Source organism: Scomber japonicus, chromosome 16 (genome assembly GCF_027409825.1).
Source record: "Scomber japonicus isolate fScoJap1 chromosome 16, fScoJap1.pri, whole genome shotgun sequence".
Lineage (NCBI taxonomy): Eukaryota > Metazoa > Chordata > Actinopteri > Scombriformes > Scombridae > Scomber > Scomber japonicus.
Window position 1 is genome coordinate 19,661,555 of NC_070593.1, and position 12,407 is coordinate 19,673,961.

The following is a 12,407-nucleotide window of genomic DNA, read 5'->3' on the forward strand; positions in this document are numbered from 1 at the left end:
AAGCACTTGGTGGCCTTTCACTTAAAGTCTCATAACTCTTCTAAGCAGCATGGATATAAGGCCTTGTCAGCTTTGCCTTTTATTACATTTTGATTGCTTTTGATGGCAGGCAAGGGCAGAACATGAACCTCCTCTTAGCTGTAGGCCAAGTCATTTGTCAGTGAAACAAGTGAACATGACATGCTTTTGCAAATGGTTACATTTTTTGCCCAGACTGCTTCATGGAATCAGGATTTGCCATCTTTCATACTGATGTCAGTAGAGCCCAGCGGAGTCTCAGTGGACCGCAGCGATCATGTATGCATTTGAGAACTCTCCAAAATCAGTTAGCATAACCTTCCAACGTGGGCAACGCACTCAATTACCTCTGGCTCAGGGAGTGGATGTGCTAGCACAGGAAAGCTATGTGACAAACAGAAGGTGTAGGGTCGATTAAAGGCTTGGAGCTAGCCAGGGGGAGGAATCACACTACAGAAAAGCAAACAGCTGGACATGATTCCTGGTTTCAATGAGCCAACGTGACAGATCTGCCTCTTGCGTCCACAAAACAGACAGCGACAGTAAAGTCTGTGACAGAATGTCCTGCGAGGAAGTAAGAGTCACATCCAAAACATATTCAGTTATTTAAATGACCTAGATCTGGCTGGCTGATATTTAAACAAGGTTAAAAATTACAACATGTAATGAAATAAAAAACCCCATGTAGTAGTAAAACAATACATGTCAGTGGGACTATATCAGGAATGGCAGTGAACATTTTTTACTTGATAGCTTGACTTAAGAGGAATGCTTTTCTTGACTTGGGAAACCAAAATCTACCATGGGTGTGACTGTTCAAATTATGTGGACAAAGACTCTTTCGCAATTGCTTGCCTTATGACACTCCAAAAGCTGACTTATTATTTCGCCCGAGCATGCAGAAAACACATTTACTCTCCCTCTGGAGTAGTGCGCAGGAGAAACATAGCACTCGACAGAAAAGGTCACCACTGCACTGATTTCACTGCATTAAATTTGTACCACCGGGGCGGCCAAAAGATGACATGCTTTGCTGAGGGGATTTGAGAGCTATTGTATTCTCTGACTGAAGCACGCTCACAATGGCCGAGTTATTCATAAGAAGGGGTTATGTGGGTTTCTTTCTATACACAGAAACAGATGGACCAAAGACCACTAGAGGAACTAGACCTCAGCTTACTTGTCCTTTTATGGGACACTTGATCAAACCAGTGAACAAACAGGATGATGTCAACTCAGAGTGGTTTTGTGACACTAACCATGATAGTTTCAATGACCTCAAAAGCATCTGAACTATCAGGGTTACATTGTGGTGAAAAGAGAGATATACATTACTCAATATAATTACCTGAGGATGATTTATCTGTGGACTAGACAGTGTGTGATTATTTGACTTGTTTGTGTTTGGATGTCTCCATATAGAGTACTGTACATTTCTAATGTCAGAACTATAAATCTGACATTGGAAACAGATTTTTTTGGCCACAACTTTAAATTCCAAAAAAGAAACAAGAACATTTTTTGTCTGTTCTGGGCTTGTTTTGTATCTTTTTTAGTTTTCCTTTGTGTGTTGTGTTTCTTTAGAGTCTATTTTTAGATGCAAACAAAACTCATAAATAAAATAATGACAATCATACTATTTTCTCTCAGCCAACCTTTGCTTTTCTCTCCCTTACTTAACAGCAAAGCTTAATTACTCTTTCAAATACTTCTGATCCAAATAAAACATTTTTATTCTAATCCCACAGAGGCAATCTCACTCTACCATGCCAAAATCATAACTAACATGAATGCAGATTGGGATTAGGCAGTAGCAAAGTGGGGGTGAGCAGAGAGCAAGAACCTAACTAAAAGAGGAATCACTTGTAAAACAACTACAAGTCATCCAACATCATTTCATGTGGATGACTCATTCTGCCTTCTTAGAAACATCCATGTGAGTGAATCTGTCTTGTTGCTTAGCCAAAACCAGCTGATTGCATTCATGGCAGGATCAGTGTGGCTAACTACCTGCCAAAGTGGCTGACATGTTTCTAAATCAAACAAGCATAACCAGCCCTACTTAGGAGTTTCGCTGAAATGATTCTGGCCGCAACATGGCAGACTGCCGCAGCTTTTCTAAAAAAGTTTGTTGCTATCCTTTATCTTTCTGATCAACTTCAGTAATATTTTTTTTAAATATCAGCAAGCAGGGAATATGTTTTAAGGCAGATAGTTTTGTTTTGGTAAGTAAATGTGATTGGGTCCTGAGCATTCTTGTTGCACTTTCTGTGCAGATAAGGACATTTTTTTCTTGAGTTAAAACCCGTCAGGCAGCACACACTCCCAGGCAGTGTACTACTCCCACCAAGCACCATAAATAAAATAGTTACAAGACTTAATGGAGGCATAAATTAGATGAGATGAAACGTGCAGGGCACTTAAATCAAAGCTTAACCCCTTCTTGTATCTAAGAAATGGGCTGCAGCCTACATATACTGACATCAAGAGGACGTGCTGTCCCATCACCTGACTACAGAGTTTAATTTTACTGGCTTTCTTTAAAGAATATCTCTATATCTATATGGTAGCAAGTGACTGGTAAGTGCCATTATAGCTTCTTGACGATAATTGGCAGTTCAGTTTTGCAGATACTGCAAGGGAAAAACGCTAGAAGAGTTGCGAATTTAAAGAGCTGCAAGTGACATACACTGACTTCACAGTGAACTCAGACGTTCAACAGGTCATCAAGGCACCCCACGACCTTGGCTGTGCAGTGTGCACATCTTGTTATATGGAAAACAACTTGCACCGTGCTCGCATCACAGGCTCTGATCACAGCTGCTCACAATACACAGGTACTGCAGTTAACCCAAATGTATGGAAATTAGTCGTAAATTAAGCCATCTACAAACACCCTCATGGATGGAACCAATTTCACACAATCAAAAATATTGCTGTGCCAACTTCGTGCATGTCTTAAATGATCAAATTCTTGCCTTATCTGATTATCACTTAATCGTTAACATCTTGCATGGAGCTAGTTGGCTCCATGTGTTAGCTCGTTGTTATGATTCGATTCCTGCAGATGGTGACTGCAGTGCAGATCCATGCAACTTCCCTTTAATTTATGGTTTTTGTAATATAGTTTGATGATAAAAGGTCCTTCAGTCTCCAATACTGATAGTTAGTGCATTACACCTAATGGACTTGTCTATCTTAAGTACTACTAAAGCCATAGTGTCCTTTTCTGTGCCCGACGTGAACCACTGTGGTTCTTGAGATCAATTTTCACATCAAACAAAACAGATTTCAACTTCCAACATCTGCCTGAGTGAACTTTTACGAGACATAAGGTAGAGTAGGCAACATGTGCAACAACAGAACACATGAGCGTCTGGGGGGAGCATGTAAAAGAATAATAAACAGACCAAAGTCTGCCGGTCACTAACAGGGTTTATTGTGCATGGCTGAGCACCCCTCAGACAGAGACAAAAAAAATAAAACAAGCAAAAAGAAATACAGAGATGTAGAAAGAGAGCTGGTAAATGTTCTGTGCATCTCTCCATCTCTAAATACTCGCCATCTGTTGACTCTGGGTGGGCCTCACAAATCAGAACATCGGCCTGAAGTGCCATCATCGTGCAACAGATACGGCCCAGGTGTGATCATCCCGCAGCCTCGTTTAAAATACCGTTAACGGGATACAGACGCGATTCATAATACAGAAGGAACACTCACAGATTTGAATGAGCAGTTGTTCTCCACTACGCTGAGAACTGGAGAGTGAGGTTAAAAAAACACATCTAATCGAAACACATTACAGTTAATGACAACAGAAGCCAATGTGCAGATCTGCTGACTATCGCCCTGTCCAATAAATGTCTCCCTTCAGTTGATGAGTGTACGGTTGGGGGGTGAGGAGGGGGGTGGTAGAGAGAAAGGAAAGTCAGGAGGACTCGGCCAGCCTGGGGACATGGACAGTTGAGCAGGGAGGACAGTGCTAAGCTGAAAAGTGGCTTTGTGGTTGCGTGGTGTTCCTGAAAAATGTCCCCTGTAGTCACAACAAACAGAGGACACTACACTGGGCCATGTTTAACTGACAGACCAGTGTAGGAAATGAAGCTCTCTGAGTGGAGAGAGGGGTATCATCAGGAAGCATCTGGCATCCTCCATGTGGGTGCTGGGAAACTTCCAGGTTCAAATGCACACTGCAGTATAGTCAATGTCCATCTCAGTCTTATTATCAACTGCTCCGTGGTAAATAGGGCTGGGAGTTGTAGTCTGTGAGGCCCTCTCTCTAGCTGTCTGGCCTTTGGTCATGGGTTATGTCTCTTTCTCTGCTGAGGTGACAATGTATTGAAAGATTAAGTGGTCCAGAGGTCACTGTTGATAGATGTGTTACGTGTAGCAATGCACCTGTGATGGATTTCAGACACAAGGGAGCCACAGGAGAAATAAAAAGGTGGCTGCAACAATTATGCAATTAATTGATTCATTATTTTAGACTACAAAATGATGGGAAACTGTGGGGAAATGTCTGACATTTCCACACAGCTCCAGAAGATGTCTTTAAATGTCTTGTTTTGTCAGACCAACAGAACAAAACCCAAACATATTTAATTTACTGTGATATACAAGAAAGAAAAGCAGCAAATCCCCCCACTGGAGAAGTTGGAGCTCATGAACGTTAGGTTTTTTTGCTTCATAAATTACTTAAATTACTCTGTTATCAAAATCTCTGAGGATTATTATTACATCAATTGCCTAATCACTTGATCAGCCAATTGTTTTAAGCACTACCTATTGTATATTTAAGATGCTTTGATTTTGTCCATATCGTGGAGCAAAGACCACATTTACAGTGCAGATACCGAGCAGCAGCCTATTAAGGTCTCTCTGGCTCTGAAGCTCTTTACCCTGATAGCGACTGTCCGATTGAGCAACAAATCTCATGATGGAGCAGGATTCTTATCTGGCATAGATGGGGTTTCTGAGATGACAGATGACAGAGTGATTACTCAGGACTAATGAGGAGAAAGACAATGTACTATCTCTCAAGGTAAGCCTGTGTGTTGGCAGTGCTCAGGTCAGTGTCTGTGTCTGCATGCGGCATTGTGTACTTCAGTCACAACGGGCCAATTTAGGACATCCAGGATGAGATGAAGAGCCGAATGAGACAGTGTGGAGCAGTACATGCTGTCTGTTGATAACAGGTTGTTCTGTCAGTGGGACAAAGACAGAAAGCTCCTGATGGGACTGTGATTAACAGTAGATGGACAGAGACAGTTTAGTCTAATCTATAAATCATGTATGACTTGTCAAACATGACAGGGGACATTTGATAAGAAAAATGTTAAACTTACCCATAGTTGGAGAGCTGGTTTTCTCATCTTTATTGGTCTCTATTTGAGACCAAATTATACACACAAGTATTAAAGGTAAAGGACTATAGTGTTCAGCGCTCAGTACCTTGCTCAAGGACACTTCTGTAAACTGTATGTAAGTGCATGTGTAACCCATAAAATGAAACAGGAAACCTACACCAATTCAAAACAACCACAGGGCATTTTCCATCAGCAACAGACCTTGCAAAAACACACTGCCTTCACTAAAGATAAATATTCTCAATACTCTCAAAAAACCAAAGAAGCCTCTGTCTAATCCCCAACTAGTTAGTCCTGACATCTCCCTGAGCCCCGAGGAGACAGTAGGAAATAAACCCACCCAGAGTGATGCCAATAACATAAACTTTTTCCTCTGACAGCTGAGCCCATGAAATCCATGATCTACAATGCCAATGTGCATAAGTAAACAGCAGATTGAAGCACAAAGAGACTGTTCCAACAATACTTACTCAAAGGTGAAGAAAAGTCCACAAGTCACTAGTATGAGGACAAGGGTGAGGTAGAAAACCCCTGTCTGCTTGGCCATCATAATCCTCCCATTGCAGTAAAATTTATTCCGACCTGGGAAGGACTCCCACTTTCTCTTCTTTGGGGTCCTTTTCTTGTAAGGGGTCTCCATTGGTGTAGAGCTGCGAGTGCTTATTTGGCTGTACTCGCACTCTCTCATGGACTCAGACACGCCGAGATGCATCAATTACAGATTAAAATCCCCACAGCTGAATAAATCCCCGGGCAGATGTGCCTCTGCGAAAAGAAGAAACCAGTTCAGTTGAGCAGACAGGCTTTGAGGGGTTCACAAAGTTTTCAGACCAATGCCTGGGGCGATTGTAGGTGGGAAAAAAGTTCGTGAAAAGTGCACAGACACACTTCCTGTTATTAATAATAGGTAGCAAACGCGCACACCGCATTTGGTTAGCAATCCTTAAGAGCCTCGAGTGAGTTTGGTAAAGCAAAACAGCAAGTTTAGCTCACCTTATGTTAGCTAACTTGGCAAATAACTTCACTAGCAGCTCACTTGTGTCATAGCTTAACATTAATAGTGCCTTTGTTAGCAAGCAACCTGGCTAAAGTGCTGCTAAGGCTAACACAGCTAGCAAGTTGATAAAAAATGACTTAATGTTAGCACGTTGACCAACTAAATGCAATTAAACGCTAGCTCCCAGCCTACTCACACGTTTACATTGGGCTATTTTACTTTAAACTCTCCCACACAAGAGGAGTTAAGACGAGGGGTTGAGTGTGCTGTCAGCGGCATAACATGACAGACACCATGGCTTCACACCCCGGTGTTATGTGTGTGTTTGCTCGGTTGAAGCACAGTCTTTAACGTTAACATTACCGAGGGAAAGTAAACGCTGGTTGTCGTGCCGGGGTGTTGTCACGTCGTAGCTGCTCCTTTTCGTTATCCAGGTTTGTTACGAGCGGAGAACAAAGGGAAGAACACCATTTTTCAGAAGTTTAAAGGGTAAAAAAATGAGTTGGTTTTGCAGCTCGTCGCCGAGGAAGAAGTTGGTGCAAAAAAAAGAGGAAGGCAAACCCAGAGAAAGACCACACAGCGGGGTGCTCTTCTCTTCAGACGAGCTCCAGCATCATGACTGGCCGTCGTACAACAGGCACCGAGCAGGACCCTCCAGCCATATGTCCAAGTGTTTCACAACAACAATCAGCCACTAGTCCTCAGAAATCTTCACAATTCAGACGCGTATATTCAGGGGGGGTGGGGGGGTGGAAAGTTGCGACATTCCCCAAGAAGCGTCGACAACCCTCCGTTCACATGATGTCCCCTCACCACACACAGTGCTGCCACCCTCGCAAACAACAAACATCAACATGGGAGCAGAGTCTCCCAGCCTGCTCCTGCTCCTGCTCCTCCCCCCTCCAACCGAGGTTGAACTCACTACTGTACGGAGCGTGAAGGAGGACGGGCTGCTGAAGGGGTTCCCAAACCGTAGTCCGGGGACCTCCGGGCGTCCATAAAATGGGGTCCTTGTAGCAGGGGCGTGTCCAACGATGGGTGTAAAGTGACGGGAATCAAATATACACCCCGCCCACCTCTCTCTACTAAGGTAGTAGGGGTATTTCACATTAATTGACAGTAAAGCCAGGATAATGGAAATTAGGGGGGAGAATGGAAATTGCATCTAACAAAAGTCCCCAGCCAGACTCAAACTAGAGATGTTACAATTAAATAGTCAGTGTTTTAAATCCCCAAGACAACCCTATACATCTTAAAATCTGGGCCATGGCTTCAATTATACAGCAATTCATTCATTGTTGTAGGAATACTACTACTATGATTTTTCTCATAGACTGCTATAATTAACTAACATGACGCACCAGATGGTTTGTTACACAGAACCATCTGAGAAGTTGTCCATGGAAAAGTGCAGGCACTTGGCAGGGGATTGGATCAACCATCTGACTGTTAACGTCTGTCACTGTCTTACTTTGCGAGGTAACTGTATTCAGGACGCTTGACTGGTTCGGACCACCAGTGGTTTGTACAAGGTAAAAAATAAACAAGATGTATGTAAAACTGTTGGCAGGACCCACTCAATAGCCAGTTAATGATAGCATGAGTAGGGTGTAGTTATCAGAGGCTAAAATTGGGACTGACAGGAGGAAGATTTGTCACCATGGAAGAAATCCAGGAAGAATCACAGGAGGGTGTGGACATCATGACACATGATGAATACAGGAAATGTTTACAGGAATGGCTGGCGAGCACATCTCAAAACAGTACTTCAAAGGGAACTAGAAAACTAACAGATTCATGACTTATGACTAATTCTTTGTGCTGGGAATATTGGGGTCCCCCCTCATATGAATTATAGTTTTTTTTTTAAACCATGAAGATTTAAACCTGCAATGTGGAGCTGATACATATAAATAAATGTCTGTTACATTTGAGGCCTCGCCAAATGAGTTTACACAATGCTGATTAAGCCTATCACTGTCAGATAAATCCCTCTGTATTTCACAGAGTTTTTACTCAACAGGCTCACTTCCTGTTTGCTCTCTGCTGATGAATGGTTATAAAATAATTTAGTTGTGCAGCTCTTCTAGACTTTCCAAATGTGACTGAACCAAATGGATCAAATTCTGATAGTGAAACAAGTCATTTCACGGGGGCTATATGATGCTCAAAACAATTTATCCACTAGCAACGGAGTAGGTTATGTAAGCATGTGTCAACAGTGTTTCTGTAATTATACTCACACTATATGCATCTTTATTGGAATGAATAGGGGCCAGCTTAATGTTGGGTATCCAGTTCTTATCAAACATTCATGTGCTGCCCCCCCCCCCCCCCCCAAAAAAAAAAGTGAAAGATGGATAATTTTTCACACTTTTAGTGAAAGTCTGGACGGTCAAACAGGGAAGACAATGATGAAATAAATCAACTTGATTCAGGAAGATGATAAAATGTCTGAAGGCTGACATAACAAAACATTATCGGCAGTACATCTTTCAGTAGTTGGAGGCACTATTAGTCATACATTGTTTCTTCTGAAGACAGACATGCAGTGATGTTGCCATATGGCTCGTGCCCGTCTCCCACACGATACACAGTTCACTTATATGATGCAATTTCCTGTTCAGCCGGCATTAATACAAATGATTGCATCATCAGCCTACAGTTCCTTTGTCATCTGTCCTCCTCTTAACACCTACACATGCACAAACACGCACACACTCACACACAAATACATACACCTCCTCATCTCACTCTGTGGTCACCCAAGCGATTTGGCTCATTCACTCCCACAGACATACACTTACCCACTTTCTCTGAAAAGAACCACAAGTCTGGCTGCATTTCATGTAATGTGAGAAGCCTTCATTGTTCAGACTCAAACACCATGCAGAGGACAATATTTATTCTCACTGTACTTTTATGCGCTGCTAGTACATTAGTTGTTTGATAGTCAGATGAGTGGAAATGAAACATCATCAACTTTCTGACACATGCATACAAACTACATTTCTTGACTCACAAAGCTGGCTGACAAAGAGTTCCTAAGGAAGTGGTCATGAACTGTAAGTTGTCCCACCCAAAAAGCGTATGCATCTGCCTGCTGACTGAGAAGCCTTCGTTGTTGGCTGCCACTGCTGGGCATGCAAAGCTATCAAGAGGCACATTATAGTTAAATCTGTTGAAAAGCCGTTGATATTTTCAGTGGCTGCTAATGATCTGCATGACATATGGCTGAGGCTGTGTTTGTGTTGGGAAATGGGTGGACATGATAGGGCCTTTGAGTCCGAATCCAAGAACAACATGGGACTCAATCACATCCTGCCAAGGCCTCATCCAAGCAATATTGTTTCATTTAGAAAGCTGGACAGGATGAAAGAACATACTGCGATCAAAGCCATTTCAAGAGGCCAAAGTACTCTCTATAGCCACAATTAATGGATGCAGCCTGATCTAGGAAACACACCACTGCTACCTCACATATGTTGTAACACATCAATGGAAAGGTCAGAGCAGTCGTGTTTTTTACCCAGCACTCATTCATCTACCTATATTAGTGGTCAGAGGTAGCAGGGCAGGGTACCCAGCAGTAACCAATGATGGGCCCAGCTTCCTCTCAGCCACCACATCCATCCTGTCAGAGCTCGATGACTCAGCTTCTCAGAGGCACACGAGTGTGGGAGGCTTTCTCCCGCGGTTGGCTGCCTACGTGAAACGCATCCTCCATCACCAAAAAAGTACAGCAGCCCACTTTCCATCTAAACTCTAAGTGACAGGTTGAAATTGAAAGCACTCAGAGGTATGCGGGCTAAGTCTCTGTTTATAATGTGCAGGTGCATGTATCACCAATATACCTACAGTTAGACAGCCCAAGATGTAGTGACATGTCTGTTTCTCTTGTTTCCCCCAACAGAAACAAGCTTTAGTTAGAAATCAATCACCACCTTACCACCTCTTAGGAATGCTGTAATTAGTTTTATGGTGTCAGAGAGATTTTCATAAAATGAAGATGAGTGATTACACCTCTCTGCAGCCAAACAATCCAGCTATTCTTTGAAGCCCGACCTGCGATCAGACTGTTTCCTGTGTTGTCATCCTGAAGAATGTTATTATTAAAGGCAGCTTGAAATAGGACTTGATATTATGCCCACATTTCCCCTGGTAAAGGAAGGAAATTCCATCTAAAAAGGAAGTAACAATTGGGAGGGAAAACAAACTGAGGATGCTATTCAAACAAAACAAAAAAAAAAAAGAAAATAGATAAAGGATAAAGGATATAAGAGGGTCAGATAAGCATTGTTAGAAAGTAAGAAGTTAGTGGAGAGTATCTGGAGCTGTTAGACTTTTTATGATTCACAGTATATTTAGCCTCTGATGTGTCATACTAGCAGATAATGAAATTGGTGGTTGGCAGCTTTTCTTATGAAATGAGAGAGTAGTGAATGGTAGTATAGAGATAGTAGAGATTGCATCACACACACACACGTGTCATTAGATGTTAGACTGATCAACATTTTAAGTATCCAACTCATTCTTCATAGTAACATTTGATAGTAGGAAAACACTAACAGGATCGGTAGCACCGCCAAAATGACCAATTAAAGGCCAAATATAATGTGATGTAATTGCACAACTTTGAATGAATGAAAAGGTTAAACAGTATGTGAGGAAAATGTTATGTGCATGAGGAGCAGGTCATACTGTACCTGTTATCATTTAACTAACAGATAAGTTACATGTTGCTTGACCTCAGGCAGCACTGAAGAGAGATAGAGGTGGACTGCAGAAGCAATGATTGTAGATGTCTGCATGTGCTCTTACCTTATTGGATAAGCGTAAATGGTGTCAACTGTACAGACAAACCATGCAGTTTTAATCTTGGCTGCAGATGGGTCTTCACATGGGCCAGAAAAATCTGACTATGTAGTCCGACAAGAATTCCTCTCTACTCTTTCACTACCGATGCCCCTAAAAATCTAGTTTTTGTCTCATGGGCTTTGGTGATTTCCTGAATGCAGGAACACAAGCATTTTAGGATTCAGGTGAGGATGTGAAGAGGAAGGGTACTCATCAGTGTATGTGCTGAGAATAGTGATGTCACTGACCTCTTTCCTAATGAGGATTAAACAAAAACAGATGCTCGGTGAATGTCTCTCTGGGGTCCCATGAGTACAATAATGAAATTGTTGAGATTCTTTATCAGACCCAGACTGCAACATGGACTTTCATCAGTGTAGCACTATCATATGACCAATGAACCCGTTCATTTTTACATTCCTTTTGAAGTGCATACTATAATGTACAAGGAAGCAGTATTTTCTTTATACCTCTCTTGAGAAAAAAAGATATACAGTTGCAATCAAAATTATTCAACCCCCACTGCAAATTAGGTTTATTGGCAAAATGTACAAACTAGCAGCTGTTTGCAATAAACAAATCAAACAAGAACTATTTAAATAGCCCAACACAACTAATATTACAAGTGGTTTCTCCAAATTCAACACAAAATGCCACTTTTAATGACTACTGCCGTCTCAAAATTATTCAACCCCTTCATGACAAGCATCTTTAGTATTTAGTAGAGCACCCTTTTGCTGTTATGACCTGCTGCAAACGTGATGCATAGCCACACACCAGCCCCTAGTGAGGGGGTCTTGTCCCCTTCCTCATGGGCAAAGGCCTTCAGTTCACTGATATTCTTGGGTTTGCATGCTGCAGCTGCTTTTTTCAAAAATTTCAATGGGGCTCAAGTCAGATGACTGTGATAGCCACTCTAGTATCTTCCAGGACTTCTTCTGAAACCAAGCCCTGGTGGACTTTGAGGTATGCTTGGGATCATTGTCCTGTTGGAAGGTCCAATGATGTCCAAGCTTCAGCTTCCTCACAGACGGCCTGACATTTTCTCCCAGGATTTCCTGATACTTGATTGAATCCATCTTGCCCTCCACACACTGCAGGTTCCCAGTGCCAGAGGAAGCAAAGCAGCCCCTGAGCAGCAGAGTATGCTGTAGGCAGGGTGTTCTTTT

At 42.2% G+C, this 12,407-nt stretch overlaps 1 protein-coding gene across 1 annotated transcript in view; it reads right to left on the reverse strand.

Moving 5' to 3' along the window:
* LOC128375322 (palmitoyltransferase ZDHHC14-like) overlaps nucleotides 1-7,248 on the reverse strand; it is a 51,735-nt gene extending 44,487 nt beyond the window's left edge. The window contains exons 1-2 of the mRNA XM_053335646.1: nucleotides 6,745-7,248; nucleotides 5,855-6,149 (exon numbers count right to left, since the gene is read on the reverse strand). Of these exons, the coding sequence (XP_053191621.1) occupies nucleotides 5,855-6,096 (242 nt within the window). The 5' untranslated portion in view covers nucleotides 6,097-6,149; nucleotides 6,745-7,248. The remainder of the gene's footprint in view (nucleotides 1-5,854; nucleotides 6,150-6,744) is intronic.
* Between the last annotated feature and the right edge of the window lie 5,159 nt (nucleotides 7,249-12,407).